The 26,587-nt window shown below is 37.2% G+C and overlaps 1 protein-coding gene across 2 annotated transcripts; it reads right to left on the bottom strand.

The window, feature by feature from the left end:
- Positions 1-102: 102 nt before the first annotated feature.
- TMEM41B (transmembrane protein 41B) lies at positions 103-26,587 on the bottom strand. 2 transcript variants are annotated; one of them, XM_004751946.3, is made up of 8 exons: positions 26,474-26,587; positions 26,230-26,355; positions 13,698-13,815; positions 11,266-11,394; positions 6,383-6,476; positions 5,624-5,728; positions 3,708-3,846; positions 103-2,002 (listed from the first exon to the last, which is right to left on the bottom strand). In XM_004751946.3, exons 2-8 carry the CDS (start codon positions 26,348-26,350, stop codon positions 1,833-1,835), a joined length of 876 nt encoding a protein of 291 aa, XP_004752003.1. In that variant the 5' UTR covers positions 26,351-26,355; positions 26,474-26,587; the 3' UTR covers positions 103-1,832. The 2 variants fall into 2 exon arrangements, with proteins under 2 accessions (XP_004752003.1, XP_004752002.1); XM_004751945.3 differs by having other exon boundaries at positions 26,230-26,539.

The raw sequence follows: 26,587 nt of genomic DNA, 5'->3' as shown, positions 1-26,587 counted from the left end.
AAGAATTATCAGCAAAGGGAAAGAATCAATAATAAGGATAGAGATAATACTCTGAAAATAGAGTAAATACAATATATACACACTGAAGTAAGTAGGCTTCTCCTGAGTCCAAGGTCTTACTTTTATTTTTAAAAGTCTGATAAAAATGTACTCAACTACATTTTACACAGTAATATTTAGCGAACTTTGTTCAAAAAGACTTATGTTTTAAGTTCATTTGTAAAAATAACAAAAGCTGTATCACTCAATCTCTGGTCAATAAGGAAGGAAGAAAAACCTTGCTAGAAATGACAATAAATAATTACACACAAAAGGCCAGGTGACATAAGAATAGTATATTAATTAATATATTTTCTTTGTATTTACAATAAATCCATTTGTTAATACTGTGATAGAAAAAATAATCAGTCCACATTATGTAGTAGAAACAAGCTTTGAGGATGACCATTCCTCTCACAATAAAAACATACAAGGATTTCTCCCACAGCTAAAGTACTTTTCAATGTGACAGTCTTGGGTGAAGGTGAAACTGACAGAGTACTTTACCTTATAGATCAGCTGTGTCCTAGAATCAAGACTTCAAGGGTATTATTAAGCAGCAAAAAGCTGTTTAGTTTTTCTAGGACCATTTAAATATAATAGTTACCATGTGAGAATTTAATTTTACTTTGAGTTATAAAAAGTAAAAACACTAAGTTGGGTAACTACATTAATCAAAAGCAATCCCCAACCAAAAAACCCATCAATAAAAATGAAACAAGGCATTCTTGTAAGTGTATCATGCATAAAAAGGATAATTACATAATATATACTTTAATGACCAGACTAATAAATAAATGAGGTAAAATTTTCAGTTATTGAAATAAACTGTATTTAACCACATTAAGTGTTATGCTGCCACTGCTTCAGTTTCAAAATATAAAGTAATATAATTAATCTATCACCTAAAAACTGCATACTTTGAATGTTTACTTTGATCCCCCTCTGAGACAGTAAAGGGAATTGTGTAACAAAATATTATCCAAATATAAATTATCAACACCAATATAATACAATTATCATGTAATCACCATTTTCATATGCACAGTGGAAATACTGTGAAAGCTAGAAAAAAGGTGAAAATAGACTGGCCAGAATTTTAAATTTCAGACTAACCCATGATAATCTAGAACAGGAAAAACAAAATAAATTTAGAAAACAGATATAACTTGATATCCTTTCCAAATTCAATAATCTACCAACATGCAGCTTCTAAACATATCTATTACCTCAAAGTTAAAAAAAGAAAATGTAAATCTCTTTTTGAGCTTTAGTTTTCAAGTTTATGCTCTTAACAAAGACTAACATTAGCAAGAACTATAATACTACTTTTTAAAAATCTAGAATCTATGTTTTTTTATTTTGTGTTTGCTTTCCCTATTTCAGTTATTATTAAGGGAGTAAGAGGGAAAAACACTGAATTATCCAGTCAAGGGTAAGTATGTGGAGCCAGTTCATGAAATATATTAAGTTGAATTAGTTGGATCAAGAATTTCCTACTGTGCTGCTACTAATTATCTATAGCTACCCTGAAGTAGTGATTTAGAAGGTGTCTATCATAACTATTGACAGTACTTTTCATGGTACATCAATTTCTATTTTTACTTTCTTCCCTCCCTTGCCACTTACATGCATTACTTTAACTGTGTGATCAGAAATTATATTTTACAAACTCATTTCAAATTACTGAACAGGTGATTTAACACATAAACCTGCCAATCCTGAGATGATGATGATGATGACAATGATGACAATGATGATGATGATAGGAAAACTAAAACCCAGATAATTTCTCACTCAAATTTCTGCTTTAGTTTCTTTTGGAAGATGGCTGGCAGAATGGATAGAAAAGCCAAAATCATTAGAACGAATACTGAGTTCCAGGAAACAGCCTCCCCGGCTGTCGTAAGCTGGTAAAGTGTTGTTCCAGCTTTAATTGCGACAAAAGAGGGAGGTGCAACACCTAAAATAAAAAATAAAAACATAAGCAGTAATTTTTAAAAATAAGATTTTGTAATATACTTTACATTCACAAGATTATTCATAACTTATAACAGCACTAACATTATTCTAACACTTTGTTATGTAATATTTTAAATGGATTCAAATAAATCCATATTCAAATTTTTAAAAATTAAAATTTTCTCTGTATAAAATTTCTTATAAGAATATACTGATCTCCATTTTGGAAAAATGTAACTTAATTTAAAGCCCCTCACATTTATTTCCATATAAAGAACTAAATCTTTCATAAATACCTCTGAAGGATAATGAACTTAAAAACTCAAGAAAAATTTCTGTAAAATAATTGACCACATTTATCAATAGCTTTAAAAAAGAGAATGTACTTTGATTCAGCAATTTCAGCTTTAGGAAATACTAATGTAGGGGTGGTGCCTGGGTGGTTCAGTCGTTAAGCATCTGGCTTCAGCTCAGGTCTAGATGTTCAAAAATAAGATTGAGTGGATTTGTCATTTATTCTTGACAGAACATACTTAAAAATGAAGTGGTAGAAGATACTCAAAATATGAGTAAGAGCAGTTTATACAACAGCATAGGTGGAACAATGTTTTATTAAAAACCAGAACAGGGGCGCCTGGGTGGCTCAGGGGGTTGAAACCTCTGCCTTCGGCTCAGGTCATGATCCCAGGGTCCTGAGATCGAGCCCCGCATCGGGCTCTCTGCTCAGCAGGAACCCTGCTTCCTCCTCTCTCTGACTGCCTCTCTGCCTATTTGTGATCTCTGTCTGTCAAATAAATAAAATCTTAAAAAAATAAAACAAAACAAAACAAAAAATACAACAGAACAAAATGGAAAAATAATTTTAGACCAAGTTGAAGTTAATAAATCTCTAGGCATTCCACATGTAAAATAAGAAGATAGGGATAAATTCTCTATTCTGATTCCATGAACGTAACATTGTTTTACAAAATCCAAAATTATCCCTGCTAAGATTTTCAAGTTTGTCATGAGTTTTTTTAAAGCAGCAACAAAAAATTGATTATTCTTTTCAAGATCTATAAATACTAACTTAAACTTCAACACACAGTACAAGAGAAATCTGTTCATTTCATTGTTATCTAAACAATTCAAATTAAATTTGAAAGAAAAGCAGAATACTCTTACTAAAGAACCATCAGAACTCACAAAATGTACAAATGAATTTTTATGTCCACTAATTAATTTCAAATTTAAGTGCCAGCTCCTTGAAAGCAGGAACATTTGATTAATACTGCTTGCCCCATACTTCTGGTAATGCCCAGAGTAAATACTTATGTCAATAAAAAAGAAAAATATATCAACTTTCTACTGAACATTAAAGTTCAATATTTCAATATGTGATTAAAAGACAAGGGAGTAAATTATTCAAAAAGGGCACCTTGATTTTCTTTTCTCTCCACCAAGGAGAGAACAGAGTTAGTTAAAGTTCTGCTCAAACCTGTGTAATTATAAAAATATTCAATAGAAATTGCTCTTCTTTAAAAGAAGTAAAACAGAAATACTTAAACACAATTCAACAAACATTTCTATTTATGTATGACAGGCTCTGTGCCCAAGAGTTATATATGGTGCTGGCATGTGCGCAAAGAATCCGAAACCTAGCCCAGCCAGACACTGTTAGGTACATACACAACGAGTTCTAAGACACTGTGAACCAGAAGCCTTACCTAGAAAAGTGCCAATAAAAAAAACTTTCAGTGGCACATTTATCACAGGGGATGTAATATTAATAAACCAATTGGGCAGAAATGGTGTTATTCTCAAAAATATAATGTAGTTAATGAGATGTTCTCTATGACGTTCAACCTGTCATAAGAAAGAAATCAGTTAGGATCAAGATAAGGCCAATATTGAAAATAAGTTGCTTAATATAAAATATTTATTTTGAATTCTCATTCCCCGATAGTTCAGAATCTATCTAATAGAACTGATCAAAAAAGGAGCTTGAAAATGACAATGAACTACTTAACACATGCTCTTTACCAGAGCTAAATGAGACTTTTTTTTTAATTGTACTTATAGCTTAATGTTATACTACTAAAGATGGTTCTGTATCAGCCTAGCTAATACGGCTCAACAATAACACTTTACACCTCAAAAAGCAAAATTGGGGACACCTGGGTGGCTCAGTTGGTTAAGCGGCTGCCTTCAGCTCAGGTCATGATCCCAGTGTCCTGGGATCGAGTCCCACATCGGGCTCCTTGCTTGGCAGGGAGCCTGTTTCTCCCTCTGCCTCTGCCTGCCACTCTGTCTGCCCGTGCTCACTCACTCTCTCTCCCTCTCTCTCTGACAAATAAATAAATAAAATCTTAAAAAAAAAAAAAAAGCAAAATTGAACTTAAAACTATATACAAGATGCACATCAGGTGACTAATATTTTAATGCATTTAACTTCCTACAATGTAAAGGACTAGAACAGCAGCATGTCACTAAACCTAGCCTCCAATTTAATCTTTATTTTTCTGTTATTTTGATATATATTACATGAGTGATTCATTCATTAGATAAATGAGATTGCATAAGTATATGGAGATATTTAGCCAGTTAAATAAAAGCACTGATTCGTTTATACTTCTAGATCTTGCTTTACAAATAATGATGGTGATTTGCAGCAAAATGCTTATTTTGTCATTTCGTAGTCTGTAAAGCAAAAGGGTAAGGCAGAATGATTTCTACAATTCTACTGGGGTTTAACAGGTTGTTTCTTCTAATTCTTATAAAAATAAGATTTTCTTAGCAACACTGTATTAGACCTTACTGTGTAGTGCTGCTATTATTTATCATCACTTGTCTTTGTAGAGATCCTGCCTAAGAGAACAGTCATTTCTACTGATGAAATGCATTCAAGGAGTTGGCTGATGAAAGTTTTTCAGTGACCCACTACAGTGGTCTGCATCAACCCAAAACAGGTGAGGTACCCAAAACTGCGAATGCCTTCACACGTTGACTTCTCTGCTCTGACTGACCTTACTAGGAATGAAGAACTAAAACTCTTGTTACAGGGAAACCTGGGTGGCTCAGTCATTAAGTGTCTGCTTCAGCTCGGGTCATGATCCCAGGGTCTTGGGATCGAGCCCTGCATCAGGCTCCTTGATCAGCAGGAAGCCTGCTTCTCCCTCTCCCACTCTCCCTGCTTGTGTTCCTCTCTCGTTGGGTCTGTATCAAATAAAACTACAGTTACAGGGGTGCTCAGTGGGTTAAGCCTCTGCCTTCGACTCAGGTCATGATCTCAGAGTCCTGGGATCGAGCCCCGCATCGGGCTCTCGGTTCAGCAAGGAGCCTGCTTCTCCCTCTCTTTCTGCCTGCCTCCTCTCTGCTTACTTGTGATTTCTCTATCAAATAAATAAATAAAATCTTTAAAAACAAACAAACAAAATAAAACTATTTCTAGAGCACAGAAACTTCATATTTGAAAGGATTAACATTCATTATTTGCCCACCACTTTAATTTACTTAGGTGGAAAGATCATTTTTATTAAAGCCCAGGGTCTGGCTTAATTCTTAGAGAGACCATACACTGATACAATGACCTCCCAATTAGCCAAAGAATTACATTAAATAACTTAAAAAAATACATGCTTACCTGCTGTGACCATTTTACTGCTTTCTCTGTTAGGTATTTGTATACAACTGGCCTCCCAACTAAATAGGAGAGCATATAGCAGAATGAGGCACCGAGTCCCGAACACTAGGAAATAACAAGAAGCCATAAGCATTATGTACCTTTCCATTTTAGTCATATAGATATACTCACTTAAGGAAAAGTTCAACTAGTATGCTTTTTTCGGGGTTAGGGGAGGATACTCTGCATGACTCCTCTCTGTGCAGAGAACAAGAACCCATTTGATCTAGTCCTTTCTCAGTCCAAACCAGGACTAAAATGAGACCAGCTGAAACTAACTGGCACTTGTGATTAAACTTAGTGACTATATCCAAATAGTTAAGGACAGCATCTAGCCTAAGAATAAGACTTAAAGAGCCAATTCTTTTTTCAGTTGCTATGCTTGAAAATACTACCCCCTCGCCCCGCCATCCTGGACTTAACTCACTGTGCACACCAACACTCTTGAACTGTTTGAATTACAAAACACAGTAAGAAGGAAAGGCTAAAACAGAGCCTATGCAATTAAGTCTGTGATGTCCCTGTTCCAGGAAAAAAACAAACTATAACATCTGCTTATGGGAAGACTTAAAAGATATTACTTTAACATTAATCACCTCTTAAAACTAATGAGTTTATGCTTACATAGACTGGTGGGACTAGATGCCATCCTTCTCCCTCATCATTCTATCAAAAGCTACTTTTTTTCCCTAGTCTCCCAAATTCATTTTATATACTTACCAAACAAACAAGAAATAAGGCTAGTGGAAAAGGATAAAGAAACCCTGAGAGTATACTGAGAAATATAGAGCCCGGGATAGCGAATGTTTGCAAGCTGTTAACTTTTAAGTTAAGGACCAAAACATAATAAAATGGAATTTTTAAAAGACAAATCAAACATCTTAGGAAAAAGTATCAATATAGAAGTTATATTTTAAGATTATATCCATATTTCAGTATTAGTAAAACAAAATTATATCTAGAAGTTTAAAAAACCTACAATTCAGTTATAATGCCTTTAACTCTAAACTGACCACTTGCTAGCATTATCATAAATACAATGCTAATAAGAGTGTGTTATTAAAAGAAAAACCAGGACAAATATCCAACATGTACCAGATAAAGAACTTTGGCAAAAGAAAAGAACTTTGAACTTTGGAAAGAACCCTTTGGCAAAAGAAAAGAACAAAAGAAAAAAAAAAAGAACAAAGGAGGCCTTCGGTATGTTTCTCTAATGCACTGCATATACTCCTAAAATGTGTACAGGAAATAGATTTCCATGGAAATCTAGGTACATATGGGGTATAATAATTACTTGTTTTTAACTTAACTTATAAACATTTACTTCAATTCACTACTCATTTAAAAAAGGATAGGGATTAGAAACTATAGTAAAAATCACAAACCATATTTTAAAAACAGAATTATGCTTTTTTACTACTTCCCTCTTGTTCCCAGTTCTAGTGTGGAGGCACCCCCCCACCCCCTGACCCCAGCACCTTTTTAAAAATTCCTAACATGATTTACTTATAGGTCGGTCAGAATTGAGTGGATTCCCTCAACATCTACCTTTAAAATGTCTATCTTCAAGCGCACCTGGGTGGCTCAGTCGGTTAAGCATCTGCCTTTCACTCAGGTCAAGGTCTCAGGGTCTTGGGATCAAGCCCTATGTAGGGCTCTCTGCTCAGTGGGGAGTCTGCTTCTCCCTCGGGGCGCACACTATCTCAAGATTTCTATCTTCCCTCATTCTCCCACTCTTCTTTTCCTCTAATTCCCACTTTATTCATGTTTTCATCTCACTCTCCTCTTCTTCCTGGCTTCTTTCATCTTCAGCTTCTTGCTCTTCCACAGGATCCCTCCTATGGAAAACCGCTCAGATGCCTATGAACTCAAGAAAACCTAGGCTTTCCTTGACTGGGATATTCTCCCCACCTACTGCGTCTCATCTTTACTTCCCCATAGAAGATTCCTTCCTTGTCCCCTTGCAACCTGACTTATCCATCTACCACTCTACTGACACTTCCTCCTGGCCCAAAATAATGATTTTGGGGGCACCTGGGTGGCTCAGTGGGTTGAGCTTCTGCCTTCAGCTCAGGTCATGATCCCAGGGTCCTGGGATTGAGCCCCACATCGGGCTCTCTGCTCAGTGGGGAGCCTGCTTCCCCCTCTCTCTCTGCCTCCCTCTCTGCCTACTTGTGATCTCTGTCAAATAAATAAATAAAATCTTTTAAAAAAATGACTTTTTTCCTGTTTCTTTTTTCATTCTGACTTAATTGGTTTTAAAATTATGTAAAATATTTACCTGGTTCTAAAGTCAAATCTACGCAATGAAGTACATCTAGAGGTTTCACCTCCATCCCTGTATCACATTTGCTCCCCATAGGTAAACACTGTTGTTGGTTTTGGTTTTTTTTTAACAGTGGTTTTTTTTTTGACAGACAGAGATCACAAGTAGATAGAGAGGCAGGCAGAGAGAGAGAGAGGGAAGCAGGCTCCCTACTGAGCAGAGAGCCTGATGCGGGACTCGATCCCAGGACCCTGAGATCATGACCTGAGCCAAAGGCAGCTGCTTAACCCACTGAGCCACTCAGGTGCCCCTGTTGTTGGTTTTTAAAGATATCCTTTCTTTTCAAAAAAAGCTAACAAAATATCTGCATCTGTATGTGTGTACTCACATAGATAAAACACAGCATACTGACTTACTATTTTGCCCCTTGCTCTTTTCATTTAACAAGATAGCCTGGAAGTAACACAGTAACAGCATAGAGAGACATTTCTCATTCTTTTAATAGAGTCCACTCCAGTGTTTACATTTACTATGGCTTATTCAACCAGTCCCCTATGGACTAACACTGGGTATGGATATTTAAATATTTAATTGATATTTGAATATTTAAAATTCTGCATTACCTAAATCATCTAAAGTAAATATTACCTTCCTTTCCCAACCTATTCTCTTTTTCTCAAAAAGCCAAAGAAAGGTAACCAGCAAGAACAAAACTGGCATAATATTGATAACTGCTGAAACTAGGTGATGGGTCCGTAGGAGTTCATTATAGGACTTTCTCTACTTTTGTGTATATTTCAAATTTTCCATAATAAAATAAACTTTTTAAGTTACTCAAAGATTTTAGTCTTAGGGAAATAAACAAAAAGGGATGATGGCGACACTTTTAACGTCATCCACAGCTTAAAAGTCCTCAATGAGTACCCAATTCCAACTGAATATTCTAAATTCCTTAGTCCTCTACAGACTGAGTGCAATATCTAGCCTATCTTACTAGCTTATTTCTCTATCCTCCCTTTTTCATACCCTAAACTCCAACTAAACTGGATGGCCGATCACTTCTTACAAATGCCCTGGGCTTGCAAACTCTGCTCTAGACTTGCTCCAACTAGAATGAGACTGTGCCACGCCTCATTGCTCCAGTAGTTGTTCTACTTTTGAACGCCCCAAACACTAGATTTGTAAACAGCATATAATTAATAACCCCAAAGCTGAGAGGCAAAATAGGGCAAAACAAGATGACTTTCCACAGTAAACAGAAATTATAGGTCTTGTTCCCAAAAACCTTTTAAAAGTCAAATGAAAAAAATGAACCAAGTTTTTATCTTACCCAGGAAAAATATTTTAATTTATGGTTAAAGTGTATAAAGGCAAAATAATCCTTAAGTCTAACACTATGATTTTCCCAGATAGGCTCTAAAATAGAATTAGTAGGTAAAGGCAGCATTTATGGGTTTCTTAAAACAGTTTATTACTATTAAATTACTTTACAAATAGCTGCCAAATAACTTGTTGAAAGATAAGTGCAAAATAGTAATTCTCTAAATTTTCCCTTTGATTTTTTCTCACAGTAAATAAATAATGACAAAGTTCCTACATACAGCACACTACCTAAATAAAAATGTATTCTCACTAGATGGATAAGAGTCATGTTTATATCATCATCAGATTTTGTAAATGTACCTGTAACAAACTGCTTATGCTAGGAATAACTGGTGCAGTGCGCTTAAGTATACAGCCAAATTTGTTAAATATATAGCACTTATATATAAATATATAATAAATATATTTGTTAAATATATATACCGAATTTTAAGAGAAAAAGTTTACATTGACAAGTCCAATAACCAAAAATTCAGGAAATAAAAGATGCCAAACAGAAATAGTTTGAAAGGAAAAAAAGTTTGAGAGAATTAACAAAGTAACTAATTTAAATTTTATTTATTTATTTTTAAAGATTTTATTTATTTATTTGACAGACAGAGATCACAAGTAGGCAGACAGGCAAGCAGAGAGAGGAGGAAGCAGGCACCCTGCTGAGCAGAGAGCCCAATGCAGGGCTCCATCCCAGGACCCTGGGATCATGACCTGAGCCGAAGGCAGAGGCTTTAACATGCTGAGCCACCCAGGCGCCCCACTAATTCAAATTTTAAAAAGAAATGCTGGTTGGGAGGATGCCTGGGTAGCTCAGTTAAGCCTCTGACTCCAGCCCAGGTCATGATCTCGGAGTCTTGAGATCAAGCCCTGCACCTAGCTCTGCGCTCAGCAGGTTGTCTGCTTAAGACTCCACCCATCTCCTTCTGCCTGCCGCCCCCACCCCCACGCCCCTCCCCACTCCATCATGAGCACTGGATAATGATTACCTTTCCAAAATCAAGAGATAATGTCTTTTTTTTTTTTTTTTAAGATTTCATTTATTTATTTGGCACAGAGAGAGCAAGGAAACACAAGCAGGGGGGAGTGGCAGAGGGAGTGGGAGAAGCAAGCTCCCTGCTAAGCAGGGAACCTGACATGGAGTTCAACACCAGAACCTTAGGATCATGACCTGAGCTGAAGGCAGATACTTAACCGACTGAGCCACCCAGGCACCCCAATAATGTCTTCCATTAATGGAGAAGATCTGAAAATAGGTTGGATTAAAATAAAAAATACAAAAAATCAGATTGACATTAAAGTCCATAAATTAGAAGATTATTGACCAGTAGCATAAGCCATTTGAAAATATGTAGGAAGAATAAAGATATTTTCCTGACTAGTTAACACATGTTTCTATAAAATGAAATACATACCAGTCATTATTTTAAAAATTCATATTCTTTGAATTGACTAATTAACCTCTTAAGATCTTTTTACAAAGAAACCATTAAATGGAAGGGAAAAATCATGAACAAAAAGATTTCTAACTGGACAAGTAGAAAAATAAAAAATTAAATACAAATTATATCTTCAAACCTAAGGGAATATTTTTTTAAATTATGCTGTAGTGGTTATTAATTCAACATAACTAAACTAAATTATAATAATCAATTAAGTAATATAATCATAAATTAAATAGATAAATAAAATAATTATCTTGAATAATACAGAGGAAAGGAAGATGTTTATGATAAGTGAAATAAGCAGAAAACAAAAGAACTGGCAATAAATATTCAGAAATAGTAACTGAGTTGTGATAGTTTTAAAGTGAGAATTTTTTCCATTTTAACTTTTCTATATTTTATTAAATTATACTGAATTAACAATTTTTAAAAGAAAAAAGTTATGCATAACTAAACAGAACTTTTAAAACTTCTTTCTTGAATAAAACTAGAAAACTTTTTTTCAGTAAAAAGGATACAAAATATATGTAGCAAAATAAGCTACAAGTACTTGTACATAAAAGGTGTCCTTATATTTGGATAAAACTTTTCCTAGAGCCTTGGCATCATCCATATCTCTGGGAACCTTCATATTCACTCTTTCTTCTCTAAAGAAATAAAATTAAAGTGAAAAATTTTAAAGCAGAAAATTTGCCAAGATAATTTTATCAAAGTTCAAAACATGAAATTTTATCCAAAATGATTTGATACCTTGATCTGTAAAATAGTAACCATAAATTTGTAAGTTTTAAGTTCAAAAGCCTATAAATTATTTGTTTTTCATGCTTTATTATGATTTCATGAGACCTGTAATCTATATATGAAAGTAAGGATGATCCAAACTCAATTAGGTTAAAAGCATTTACTCCAACACTGGTACAAATTTTGAATTAATTAGTGAACTACTGATATTAGCATATTTAAAACATATTCAGCATCATTTTGGGTAACCCTCATGATAAACAAAGGTCAATAATTAATTACAACTAAAATTAAGTAAAATTTTTGGTGAAATTACAATTCACATCTTTTCTGGAATATCCCAGCCCAAAGTTCAGATAAAAACGGAAACATTTTTCTTTTTCTATTCATTTTACTTTCTATTTGGTGCCTTATTTGGAACTGAATGATTTCTTGATTATAAAAGCCTCAAATAATTACCTTCGTGTTTAATGCATATTGTGCCCATTTGTTTACATGATACAATTTAACTGATCTTGCATAACAATGACAGGCTGCTGCTTAAATTCTATAAAAATAGCAGGTAAACTGTGTTTTTTCATTTATAAATTTAAAAACTTTAAAAACTCATTATAGGGGTGTGCGCATGCATCTGTATCCGCATGCACACACACAGAAATAAGCAGAACATAACAGATTTATAATAGCATACTTATATACAAGTCTTGTTATCATTCTTACAGCAGACTGAGAGCAAAGACAACGTCAATCTATACTCTATATTCTTGCCCTCTTCAGTCAGTTCTTTACTTCCTCTCCTTGATCAAAATCAGAAAGGATCTAAAATTCAATCATGCTAATGTTAACCATCAATAGGAATGTTAGCCTCCCAAAGGCACTTATACTGATGTAAGAAATCAAAGTACTAAAATAAAGATAAGTTTAACTATAAAATTTCAAGCATAAGGAATTGTTAATGAAAGGAATGTAGGGCAAAACAGGAACTTCCGAACACCTTGAAATATTTCATAGTCATCCATTACTACACCAGTCTGACCCTGGCTGAAAGTCTAACTACATTTTAATAGTCCTTTATGTAATCTATGATTATACAAGTAATATATGATTATATATTACTGTTTACATGATACAATTTAACTGATGGGGGATGACCAAAAAAACACACACAGCCCTGGGGTATTTTGCCTTCTTAAAGTGTGTTTCAGGTCCATAATCTCTTCCCTAAAATTCAAAAACCTCTAAAAACCAAAAGTGCTTTATACCTTGTCAGCAAAAGTTGACCCACACTTACATAATTATTCATATAGTCTTTTATGATGCCCTTTTCTGTGCAAAAATATTAATGTATTTGATTATGGGATGCTGCCCCAGATCCCGCTAGAGATACTACGTAATATACAGTATGTATTCCATGTAGTCTTCCCCAAATGGAAAAATTCTAAATTCTGAAACACATTTCACCTCCAAGGTTTTGGCTAAGAAATTTTGGACGTATACTAGATAAGGTATACAAGGTTTACACAAAGTCCATTTCACTGTGAAAACTACCTTTCCAGACCATATCATTTTCATAAAATGCAGAAAAGAAAAAGAGCGAGGAGAGAGAGATGTGGTGGGATTGGAAACGGATGAATAGAAGCAGACAGAAATTGATCACAAGAAGGAAGGGAGAAGACATGGATGGACGGGTGAGGGAAGGGAGGAGGCAGAGAAGAAGAGCATCAATATGTTTCAAACTGCAGATCAGTATCTTTCATGGATTTTAAAATAAGTTTGCTTCCTCACTTATGGCATTAAGAAATAAATCGAATAATTTAGAAAATATAAGAGAACATGACCTGTTTCATGAAACTTTAAGTTAATTTTATATGTACAGATGTATGCAAGTGAGCAAGAGAAAATGGACAGGCACATGCATGCAGGATCATGATATAAAAACATATTTCTTAATGTAGTTGTATTTTTTTAAAACATTTGAAAGCCATTAGAAAAATGAGACTAACTAGAGGAGCAGTGCTAGGAAACCCCCGCGCAGAAAAGCAAGAGGCAAATTTGGAAAGGAGTGTTTAAATAACAGTGTCAATATGGACTTGCTACAAACCGTGAGAGTTGATATACAATCACCATGACATTCTGTTGCTTAAGATTAGTTTAACTTTTAATCCATCTATAAATGTCTAGCATTTTCAGTTTCTTTCTGTATACTTACTCACTAAGCTGAGGAAAATTTTTATATACCAGAAACATAACAAAAGCTGCAGATAAGAAAATGGACACCAATATAAGAAGTGACATTCTTGCTGACCCAGCTTCTGCACAGGCTTTTTCTGAAAGGGGGAAAAAAAAGAGGCTGTAATTAAGATAAATATTTTAAAAAGATAAGTATTCCAAATCAACAAATAATTTCCTTAAAGAATTTCCTTCCCCAAAAAACTGTTCACACTTTTGTCCAAAACACTGTTTTAACATAAAATTTTTACTACTATTGTATTTGACATTTATTAATCAGGCATACTACTTTTGGGGGGGGGATATATCCATTTCAGAAGCATGAAAAACAGAACCACAGAATTTGTAGCCTTGATTTGTTGATAAGGCAAAGAGGAAAGGGGGCATCGCTCTAAATACTACCACTGACTTTCAAATTTATTTATCTATATTGGGAGCTGACAGCACAGACAAATGGCCTCTTAGGAAAAATGAAGTAATTTGGCAATTACTTCAACTGTCATAAGAACCCAGAGATTGACTAATACATCTGGTAAATATTATAGTTCCTTTTTTACACTGAGGGCTTCAGAATATAGTTGAGTCTTGCATGTTTTCAGTGGCTCTCTGAGACCCAAAGAATGGCAGAATTTGTTTACATTCCCTCACAAGGTAATCTTAGTGTTATCTAAAAAATTATATGCAAAATAAAAGTATGGAATGAGATCCAGGAGACAGCAAGCAGAAGAATGGGCAAGGCTGTTTCTACCAGGAAATGGTCAATAGTGGGGAGGTTAAGGTACCTTAGTAGTACTTACTGGGAAAAGGCAGAAGTGGGGGGGGGGGGGCTTAAGTTTTACTGCCTACGTTTGCCATTATCCCATGTATATACAGATAACACTCAGATTTTAAAAAAATACATGTATGCTATGATAAGGATTATTTTTAGTTCTCTGAGAACTAAATGGATGGATCTACAATGCCCATTCCCTAACTACTGTCTATGTAACTTTTATACACACTTTTATAAAAGTATCCTAATCAAATGCCTGCACTCTATTCATTAATTTCACAAATATGCATAGTAGAACATAGTAGAACACCCTCTTTCTCTAGGAAACTTTCCCATGTTCCCCCTCCCTCCAAAGAGACTAATCTCACTGGCCCTATTACAGTGTGATTCCAACCCTCTACCCACCCAAACACAGAAGGCTAAGTTGCCCAAGATTGGACACCTGAGTCAAGTAGAAACACTTCATTAATGGCTGATGAAAAGCTGGACTAAAACAAAGAGATGCTCTTGTCAAGAGATGCTAGGTTTTTGTTTTCGTTTTTGTTATTAAGATTTTATTTATTCATTTGAGAGAGATACAGCGACAGAGACAGGGAGAGAGAGAGAGAGAGCATGAACAGGGTACGAGTAGCAGAGGGAGAGGGAGAAGCAGACTCCCCACTGAGCTGGGAGCCTGACATGGGGCTTGATCACAGGACCTGGAGATCATGACCAGAAGGCAGATGCTTAATTATCTGAGCCATAAGTCAGGTGTCCCAAGAGGTGGTAGGTCTTGAGGCTGAAAGGTCAAGCAGTAAAAGCCACAGATAACAACTGTGGCAAGCCAAAAACATGTATCAGAAAATAAAAGAGAGGAGACTGAAACATAAATCCAGAGAAACTGACTGATTTCTAACTTTCTCACTCTCCTTGAAGCCTGGCTATATTTTATTTCTTGTTCATAAATGCCAGTGAGGTTGTCTCTTATATTCTTTTTCCTATATTCTCCTCTTTATTGGTGCTGGCTTAAACTTATTTCTGCTCCTTTCAACCAAAAAGCCTTAACTAATTAAAAAATAAACTTCATATTATTCCCTATCTCATTATGGCAGCTTTATATATTTTACAACTGAATTAGTAAGATTTTGCTATGTTGAACATGGAGCAACAGAAACCATCTAGCTCAGTGCTATCCAAGACGTACTGCATGGGCCACTTGAATCAGCATCACCAGAAAGTTTGCTGGAAATGCAGATTCTCAGGTCAACATCCCAGAATTACTAAACCAGAATCTGTATTTTAACAAGATACCCAGGTGATCTGCATGTACATTAAAGCTTAAGAGGAAACAATAGGGTAACCATGTACATTAAAGCTTAAGAAGAAACAACATGGTTAAGTACTTATCATAAGTGAGTAAACAGAAGCCCTAAGGAGGTTGTACTATTAAAAAAAACTAAATCCTTAAACATTTTTAAAAATTAAAAAAAAATCAGGGGCACCTGGGTGGCTCAGTGGGTTAAAGCCTCTGCCTTCGGCTCAAGTCATGATCCCAGGGTCCCGGGTTGGAGCCCTACATCGGGCTCTCTGCTCAGCGGGGAGCCTGCTTCCCGCCCCCTGTCTCTGCCTGCTCCTCTGCCTAGTTGTCTCTCTCTGTCAAGTAAATAAATAAAATATAAATAAATAAATAAATCATAAGCAACCAAATAGCGTAAAGTATATCTCTAAAGCCTTTTAATAGCCATTTCTAATCAACTCATAATTTCTGTGGAAATACAAGTTGCTTAGGTTAGTGCTTTGATATACTAGATATAAATTATTCTTAGCAGGTCATTAAAGCAGATTTCCTAAAAGACAATACGAGGTTTATCAAGTTCTAGTATTTTGTGAACACTAAAGACAAAAAATTTTACTTTTCCAATTTTCTGTAATCTAAACATTAATTTACTTTGTTATCATCTGACTCTAAAAAAGGGACTTCACTTCAAAAACCAAGTCACAAATAGAAACTTACTTTTTCATTTCATACTTCTAAAATTTACTGCAGGAAGGAATAGGATCATAAAATAATATAAAATATGCCTTCAATGCAGTAATAAACCAGGCATGCCTGCCACTGAATACTCCAGTTAATTAACCCACTAACGTATTTATATACATGCTTTTTTGCAGCACAGAAAATTAAACAGAGACTTTAAACATCCGAGGTGGGTCAAATGTGAAAAGGTTTCTCCAGAATCTTATAATAACAAATGCCTAATTGTTCATATCTTTGCCGTGGTTATGATATCTAACTCAATGCATGTCTTGAGAATTTAAGATATCATATCTATTCACCCTGAAAAGAAATGAGCAATCAGCCAAAAGTTACAAAAATATCAGTGTGCACTAAAACTAATTCAGCCAAAAATGTAGTTTTAAATAGAAAATTCACTGAAACACAAACTTCTCATAAGGCTAAAATGTTATTTTCCTACTTTATTAAATAAAGAAGTGATCTACTGGAAAGAAATTAGAGTAATATATAAACACTGAGGTTTTGGGCATAGTTTTCTATGTGCTGATAACAAAACAAAGACATATTAACATATATATAGTCTGTACAACTTTTTCAAAGGTCTGCTACTTTTTTTTTTTTTTTTTTAGATTTTATTTATTTATTTGACAGAGAGAGATCACAAGCAGGCAGAGAGGCAGGCAGAGAGAGGGGAGGAAGCAGGCTCCCGGCCGAGCAGAGAGTCCAATGCGGGGCTCGATCCCATGACCCTGAGATCATGACCTGAGCCGCAGGCAGTGGCTTAACCCACTGAGCCACCCAGGCGCCCCGGTCTGCTACTTCTTAAAGGCGTGTTCCTTTTAAATCTACCTGGAATTACCTTGCTCACCCTTCATTTTTCACTAACTTCCCTGCTTGAAGTCCAGAGTACAAAAAGGATTGATACAAATAGTTTAATATCCTGGGCATCTTTTAAGTTCTTCAAAACCACTGCTTTTTTGTTTTTCATCCAGAAGATATTTGCAGACCCAGAATTACTCCTAAAAATAAACGGATCATTCCCCACCACCACCACCCCATCCCTTTCTTTGTACTTTTCTTTAGGATTTCTACTCTGCAAAGTACGCACTCAAATGCAGAGTTACTCAGAACTATCTGCTGAACATCTATTATGTACAAAATGTTCTGCTCAGCCTCTGCTTTTAAGAAGTAGATACCAGGGACGCCTGGGTGGCTCAGTGGGTTAAGCCGCTGCCTTCGGCTCAGGTCATGATCTCAGGGTCCTGGGATCGAGTCCCGCATCGGGCTCTCTGCTCAGCGGGGAGCCTGCTTCCTCCTCTCTCTCTCTCTGCCTGCCTCTCTGCCTACTTGTGATCTCTCTCTGTCAAATAAATAAATAAAATAAAAAAAAAAATATATATATATTTAAGAAGTAGATACCACCATTAGCTAATTTCCCAAAGAATGGCAGAAAGAGGTTTTGAGTATACAGAGAAGCAAGATTACTGGGCTAGAGTAATGGAGACAAGATTCCCAGAGCAGGGAGAAATTTGGTTGAAGACTGAAAGATGAGAAGAGCTTCCAGCCTTATAAACTATAACCTGTAGCTAAATACATTTTTAAAGATTTCAACAGATTATATCATTCTCTTAAATTAAAAATTAGGGGCGCCTGGCTGGCTCAGTTCATACAACGTGCAACTCTTGATCTCAGGGTTGTGAGTTTGAGACCCATACTGGGCATAGAGATTACTTAAAAATAAAGTCTTTGAAAAAAATTTAAAAAGTCATTTAGCGTGTTAGCTCTAAAATTAAACTATAATATTTTTCTTCCCATTATTTTTTTTTAAAGATTTTATTTATTTATTTGACAGAGAGAAATCACAAGTAGATGGAGAGGCAGGCAGAGAGAGAGAGAGGGAAGCAGGCTCCCTGCTGAGCAAAGAGCCCGATGCGGGCCTCGATCCCGGCCTCGATCCCAGGACCCTGAGATCATGACCTGAGCCGAAGGCAGCGGCTTAACCCACTGAGCCACCCAGGCGCCCTTTTCTTCCCATTATTAATTTACCAGTCCTAAGTAAGGGGTCACAGGGAAGAAAGGTGTCAGGGAACATTTAGCTGGACTACAGAACACCACCTGAGTGTTCCCTGAGTACACATTTCTCTGACTCCTGCTTGTTGTCTTACGGTTGACTGATGAAATATATAGACAACTGAATAAAATTAACTGCCACATTTAACCTGATATCAATTTTCTGCACTCTTTAAAATAAGGCAAACTTTTTCAAGCACTATGTTTAACAGTAACACAGAAAACAAGAATGTAAAAAATAAAGTGACATTCAAAATTGAAGCTCTCCTTTCATTGACACTAACTGGTAACTAGGGGTTTGTTAGTTATTATGACTCAACAATTCTTCTTGAGTAGCATTCTATCAAGTCCAGAGACTAGCATGTAATTGATTTAGAGTTCTAAACAGATAAAAGTTGAAAATCTTGGGGCGCCTGGCTGGCTCAGTGGGTTAAAGTCTCTGCCTTCGGCTCAGGTCATGATTCCAGGATCCTGGGATCGAGCCCTACTCCGAAAGGAGCCAGATTCCTCCTCTCTCTCTGCCTGCCTCTCTGCCTGCTTGTGACCTCTGTCTGTCAAATACATTAAAAAAAAAATTAAAAAAAAAATTGAAAATCTTGCTTTAATGATAATTCTACATTGAAATGTATAGCATGCATAATTTATAATGTATCTCCTTTTGGTTGCATTAGATGTATGTCATTTAGCATTTGAAGTTACCCACAATAGTACTTTATATATTCATTAACCTTCAAATCTTCCATCATAGTAATTCTCAATCTGAATTATCCCATTATCTGCTTTCCAACCTCCTCCAGGCCAAAGATACTGTTAGAAAGAGTCAAGATTATGTTCTCTTGGCCTCCAAGGCCACATGCTTTTCTATCTTCAATTACAGTTATCACGGGCAGACAATAATCTTTTCACAGCATTCTCTAAAAAGGCTATTTCAAGTCTCCTCAAGCCTTTAATTCTATCTTCGTCTTTTCTCAAACAATGACTCTGCTTCCACACTTCAGTAAGCTCCCCAATCTGTACCTTAAGATCTGTTCCCCAAATTATCTTCCCTTGCCCCTTATCTCTGCATTAAATGCTAACACATTTCCTTTCAGATTTTGCTCCAAGAACTGTCTCTTCTCCATTCACCCTGTATCTCCAATTCTTCCTCTTAAGAGCACCTTTTCTCTAACTCCTAATATGCATTTATCCTTTCTGAAAAATCCCAGGGTCCTGGGATCAAGTCCCAAATTGGGCTCCTCGCTGAGCGAGGAGATCATGGAGGAGTCCACTTCTCCCTCTGCCTGCCACTCTCCTGCTTATGCTCGCTCTCTCTGACAAATAAATAAAATGTCAAAAAAAAGAAAAAAAAAAAAAAGCAGAGGTTGGGGGGTGCTTGGGTGGCTCAGTTGTTAAGCATCGGCCTTCGGCTCAGGTCATGATCCCAGGGTCCTGGGATGGAGCCCCACATTGGGCTCTCTGCTCAGCAGGGAGCCTGCTTCCTCCTCTCTCTCTGCCTCTCTGTCTCTCTGCCTACTTGTAATCTGTCTGTCAAATAAATAAATAAAATCTTTAAAAAAAATTAAAAATGGTAGCAGTATCATCAAGTATAAATTCAAACAACTAAGATAAATATAAAATACAAATAATTAACTATTAAGAACAGACACAGAGAGAAAGCATGTTTGTAGGTAGAAGAAATAAGACTACCAATTTTGTATAAAGGCTCATTCTCTAAGGCTTATGCCCTACAACTGTGCTGCCACTCAATCCACACACCCTCACTCTCATCTAACCACTTTCGCATGTGTCCCCCCCATTCACTAAAAAGACTGAGATCAAGCTTATAGTAAACTTCATAATCCTAAAAGATCCATCATCCATTTAGATAATCCACCAGATCCACCAGCCTCAAAATTCTTAGACCTTCATTTTATTTTTAAGATTTTATTTATTTACTTATTTGACAGAGTTCACACACAAGTAGGCAGAGAAGCAGGCAGAGAGAGGAGGAAGCAGGCTCCCTGCTGTGCAGAGAGCCTGATGTGGGACTCGATCCCAGGATCCTGGAATTATGACCTGAGCCGAAGGCAGAGGCCTTAACCCACTGAGCCACCCAGGCACCCCTAGACCTTCATTTCTATTCAACTTTAACCACCTACTTCCAATGATAAACTAAGTTCTCACATCCCAAGACTGCTCTACCTTGAACATTTTAAATCCCAATATGCCATTCTTCGATCACCTTTATTCTTTCCTGAGCTTACTCCCTCCATTTCCTCCCTTCCGTTGGGCCCCTCACTTTTCTTCCTTCCATGCCCAGCCTCAATTTCACTGTGTATCTGAAGCAGCACCTTTGATTGGAATCCTTCTTCACTAAGATGGTTGACCACAAATAGAGGAAAATCATGAGTGATCCATCACAGCGATCTATGTCTTTGGGAAAACTGACTTGGCCTCATTCCTACTCCCATTTTTTTAGGTGTCAAACATGAATCAGGTTGAGCTAATTGGATAATAGGGATAGGTTCAGGGACAAGCATTACTGAGACAATCTAATCAGAATGAATATCTAAACTTCTATTGGTAATGCTAGGAAAAAGATTCTCAAAGTTATGGGAGGATTTAGCTCACCTGGACCATCAAGAGAAATCAACCTTAAGGTTAAGCTGACATTAAACTGGGTTATGGACACTGGGGAGGACATGTGCTTTGGTGAATGCTGTGAAAATGTGTAAGCCTGATGATTCACAAACCTGTACCCTAGGGCAAATAATACATTATATGTTAATTTTTTTAAAAAGCTGACATTAAAGATATGAAAGAAATCAGATCCTGATGATATTATTAGGCCACGGTTCCAGACTGAAGCCAGTGAATCCCACTGAATCTCTCAATTTTTTAGTTATATAAGTCAATCAACTTCTTTTCAGCAAGTTTCTTTCTTTTTTTTTCTTTTTTTTAAGATTTTATTTATTTATTTTGACAGAGAGAGAGATCACAAATAGGCAGAGAGGCAGGCAGAGAGAGGGGGAAGCAGTCTCCCCACTGAGCAAAGAGCCCAATGCGGGGCTTGATCCCAGGACCCTGAGACCATGAACTGAGCTGAAGGCAGAGGCTTTAACCCACTGAACCACCCAGGCGCCCCTCAGCAAGAGTTTCAATTGTATTTTCTATTGATCACAAGCACAAGAAGCCTGATACATTCATATTTGGGTTGGGACTGGCATCAACAAATTATACTAATAGCTTGGCTGATGCCTAGTTGTCAATTTTAGTCTTAGTTCCCAGTTATCACTAAGAGCTTCCTTCTTCCTCTAAGCTAGTACCTTGCCCATAGCAGATGCTCAAAGAATATTTACAGAAAAACCAAATGAGCAAGGCAGGATTTAGAACAGACATCTAAGAGGGGTTTGTTATCCAAGTTTGAACAATATTGTCTTTTAAAAGCAGTAAGATCAACTTTGAGACAATATTTCTCAAACATTTTTGGCTGAATCACAAGAAGCAATTTTATATCATGATTTGGTACATACAAAATCTACAAAATTAAAATATAAAATTCCAAGAACACTTATGCCTTACCACATGCAAAGTACTCTATCTTCTCTTCCATTTTTAAAAATGTCTCATCATTACCCATCAAATTGATTTCACACTGCTCACAAGGATGATGACCTCTATATACTGGAAATACACAGCCTTATGAGCTCTTTTCTTTTTTTAAGTTTATTTATTCTTTTTCAGTAATCTCTATACCCAATGTAGGGTTTGAACTCATGACCATCATCATCAAGATCATCAAGATCACCAAGAGTCGCAAGCTCTTCGAGCCAGCAAGGCATCCCAGAATTTTCTTAAATCAAAATGGGAAAACTTCTATGACTTGTTAGTAAATAGATCAGCCAGGACAAATAACACAGAAGAAAATAAATACCCTGGTCCAGGCACCCTTGCAGATAGATTAGATCATGAGCTTCTTCAGTACTTCTACCTCTTGTCTTGTTTCTTGTCCTTCCTCATCATTCAAGAATGAGACTTTCAGCGGCACCTGGGTGGCTCAGTGGGTTAAAGCCTCTGCCTTTGGCTCAATCATGATCCCAGCGTCCTGGGATCGAGCCCCACATTGGGCTCTCTCTCTGCCTGCCTCTCTGCCTATGTGTGATCTGTCTGTCAAATAAATAAATAAAATCTTAAAAAAAAAAAATTAGACTTTCAGGGTCCTTGTTCAAGTTTTCACAGTCTGTAAGGCTAAGATGTAAGAATAGAGACCACAGTCATGGTAAGGGACCTACTAAACGTACCAAACACTGCATATAGCATGTAAAATATTTCAAACATACACACAATGACAACTATTTATCAAAGTTGGGTAGGTATGTCAGTTAAAAAAATACAAATTCATTTAAAGAGTCTTGGAATTTATAGGAACATTCTATTACTATGTATTTCTCAATCAAGTGTTACTACATTTTAAAAAATATTTTATTTATTTGTCAAAGAGAGAGCCTGCTCGGACAAGCAGGGGGAGCAGCAGGCAGGAAGAGAAGCAGGCCCCCCACTGCGCAAGATCCCAGAACCCTGGGATAATAATCTGAGCCAAAGGCAGATGTTTAACCAACTGAGCCACCCAGGCGTCCCTGGAGTTACTAAATTTTATCTCTACTCCAAAACATGTAATTTTTCTGAATGCCAAACTAAATAACACCTGCAATTAACAAAAACTGTTTATCATAATCTGGAATATTGGTTGCTAAGTAGTTACTAATGGCATCACATCACAAGTAAGCAAACCCTATCACGTAAGGGATCTACAAAATCGTTTGCCCAGAAAATGAATTCCTAACACTAATTAAAGAGAGACAGAGACAGAAACAGAGAGGCAGAGAAGAAAAAGACAACACTGGGAATCACTAATTAACAACATGGATCAAAAAAGTTCCTCAGCATAGCACTTAAATCCTTCTGTACCAACACCATTTTGATCATGGCCAATCTTATCTCCTACAAAAACAGAAATCCTCCACTCCCAACAAATTAATCTCTATACTGACACAAAGATTCACACTAACCTCCCAGCTTAATGTTTCCCCCAGAATCCCCTTACTATCTAACAGTCCAAAACCTACTGCTCCATGAAGGCATGCCTTCACATCTCCCTCTATCTTCCTATAGATTTGTAGTCCACAGAAGTGGTATGATAGGGGCGACTGGGTGGCTCAGTCCACTGAGCATCTGACTCTTGGCTTCAGCTCAGGTCATGGTCTCAGGTTGGTGGGATTGAGCCTCATGTGGGGCTCCATCCTCAGCAGTGAATCTGCTTGGGATTCTCTCTCTCCCTCTGCCCTCCACCCCCCACTCCCAGGCACTCTATTTCTTTCTCTCTCTCATAGTTTTCTTTAAAAAAAAAAAAAAAAATGGGAGCACCTGAGTGGCTCAATGAGTTAAGCACCTGCCTTCAGCTCAGGTCATGATTCCAGGGTCCTGGGATCAAGTCCCACATCTGGCTCCCTGCTCAGCAGGAAGCATGCTTCTCCCTCTCCCCCTGCCACTCTGTGTGCTTGTACTCCCCCTGTCCCTCTCTCTATCAAATAAATAAATAAAATTCTTTAAAATATATATATATTTTTTAATTAAAAAAAAATGGCACAGTCGGTTAAGCATCAGACTCTGATCTCAGGTCATGCAATCAAGCCCCATGTCGGGCTCTCTTTATCTCCCTCTGCCCCATCCTGCCATGCTCCCTCTCTCTCTAAAGTAAATAATCTTAAAAAAAAAAAAAATTGTGCTGAATGTGTCATCTTAATGATAAAATAAGATAAACAATTATAAAAGCACTTCAGAAGTTTCAAGGTTTTATTTTCTAAATAGCTTTAGGTTAAAACAACAACAAAAATCAGAAATACACAACTGACTGCTACCACAAACCAAATAATAATCTTTAGGGATGCCGCATCTGGAAAATACTTTTCTGAAAACCCTTGGATTACTCTCCACAGCAGCATCTTCAAAACAATGTTCCTTTAATTTAGAGTGGATTTATACTTAGACACTTCATTTCTGAGTTTTTGAAGTTATGTGGCCCTATGTCTATAAGATGGAGAAATATCCAAATACATAAAGCTTAAAAAGTCAAATTACACTGGGGATATTTTAAATTATTTGAAAAGAAAATACCATTTTCTGCAGGATACTTTTTAAAAGTTTTATTCTCTTTTAAACTTCAGCTGTATGTTAAACATATGATCTTTATATATATAAATATATATTTTTAAGTGTGCAATACTTTATTGTTGATTGTACTTATAATGTTGCCAGACAATTTTAAAAGACCCTCTCCTTACCCATCATTGGTAGTGGAACACATCACTGTAAGCTGAAAACAACTGAATGGACATTTGTTAGGATTTCTTCAAGTTTATGGGATTTTTAAAAAGCATTTAAGGGGCGCCTGGGTGGCTCGGTAGTTAGGTGTCTGCCTTTGGCTGGGGTTGTGATCCCAGATTCCTGGTATGGAGCCCCACATTGGACTCGCTCTTCAATGGGAAGCCTGCTTCTCCCTCTCCTACTCCCCCTGCTTGTATTCCTTCTCTTGCTGCCTCTCTCTCTGTCAATTAAATAATAAAAAATAAAATATTGGGCACCTGGGTGGCTCAGTGGGTTAAGCCTCTGCCTTTAGGCTCCGGTCATGATCTCCGGGTCCTAGGATCGAGCCCTGCATCTGGGCTCTCTGCTCAGCAGGGAGCCTGCTGCCCCCACCCCCTGCCTGCCTCTCTGCCTACTTGTGATCTCTGCCAAATAAATAAAATCTTAAAAATAAATAAGTAAATAAAATAAAATAAAAAGCATTTAAAAAGTTTAGTCATTTCAACTGTTGAAAAGCAATGAAAAACTCTATGCCAAGATGGAATAAAAGGATTTAGTTTCTAAGTATACTTTCTTTCAAAATAATATTTAAAGTCCTGAAAAATGGCAGAATGGTGTAATGCAAAAAAGATTAAGAATGAGAGATCTCAGTTACAATAGTAATCGCTAATATTTATTTAGCTTCCACTTCACATAAGCCATTACAACAAATGCTTTACATCAATTATTTTGTGTAATGCACATAGCAAGCTAAGCAGAGACAACTCTTACTATAATCATTGTCATCCTCACTGTACAGTTTAGACACTGAGCTCTGAAAGATAACAAGTCCAAAGTCATAAGTGGTAGAGCAGGGACTCACACCCAAGTGTTCCTGCCACCTGGAAGAGGCACCTGTATACAGTTAAAACCTTGCTCTTAACTACTTGACTAATCTGGCTTTGTGACTTTATGCAAGTTCCACATCTATTGTGGGCCTCAGTTTCTTCATCGGTAAAAATAAAGTGCTGAAGTTCCTTTCCGTTCTGTCTAGCTTCAATATTGTCAACCTTACGTCCTGCCTGAGCTTCAAACAAGCCAGTGTCATTAGTTCTTTTATTGAATTCAACTACAACAGCATTTACGACGCACCTCCTAGGTGTCCGGCCTTGCGGTGGGCAGCGGCCCAAGCCCAGGTCCCCCACCCTCTCTGCTCCAGCGTCCCTGGGTGGCAGCAGGCCTCCTTCCCCTCGCAAATCCCCGGGGCCAACTGAGGTCCTTTCCACCCCAAATCACCCCCCGGCACACTCTCGCCTCTGGACCAGCCCCAGCTCTGGTTCCGGTTTTACTCACCCTTCAGGTGGTCTCCGCCGCTCTGCGCGGTGAGACCCCGTGTCCCCGCTGACCTGTCCCCCACGGGGGTCGTGTGGAGTGCTGCCGTCTGCGATCGTTCAGAGACTCTGCCTTTCGCCATGGCCGCTGCAGGGAAGGTGGAGGAAGAGAGGTGATGCTGCCCCCCTTAACAACAACTCTGCCGCAGGCTCCTTACAACACCCAGGGTCTACGGCCACAGCCACTTCCGGGGCGACCGCCTCACCTGAGCCGACCTCAGCCCCGCGAGCACAGGGACGCTCAGCTGAAACCTACAGCGCCCACTCGGACTAGGCTCCGCCCCGCACCATCCCCGAGCCTCGCGCGCTCACGCTCGCCC

Source organism: Mustela putorius, unplaced genomic scaffold, assembly GCF_011764305.1.
Source record: "Mustela putorius furo isolate JIRA1106 unplaced genomic scaffold, ASM1176430v1.1 tig00003859_pilon_pilon_pilon, whole genome shotgun sequence".
NCBI lineage: Eukaryota > Metazoa > Chordata > Mammalia > Carnivora > Mustelidae > Mustela > Mustela putorius.
This window is presented reverse-complemented; position numbering and strand designations above follow the sequence as displayed.

What these genes read in the sequence shown, in the direction of transcription:
- TMEM41B (XM_004751946.3), bottom strand. Translation starts at nt 26,350, where the DNA reads ATGGCGAAAGGCAGAGTCTCTGAACGATCGCAGACGGCAGCACTCCAC. An exon ending in CGGCGGAGACCACCTGAAGG is followed by an intron (nt 13,816 to 26,229) that starts GTGAGTAAAACC and finishes TCCCCCTTTCAG; the next exon opens with AAAAAGCCTGTGCAGAAGCT. An exon ending in CCTTATTTCTTGTTTGTTTG is followed by an intron (nt 5,729 to 6,382) that starts GTAAGTATATAA and finishes GTTATTTCCTAG; the next exon opens with TGTTCGGGACTCGGTGCCTC.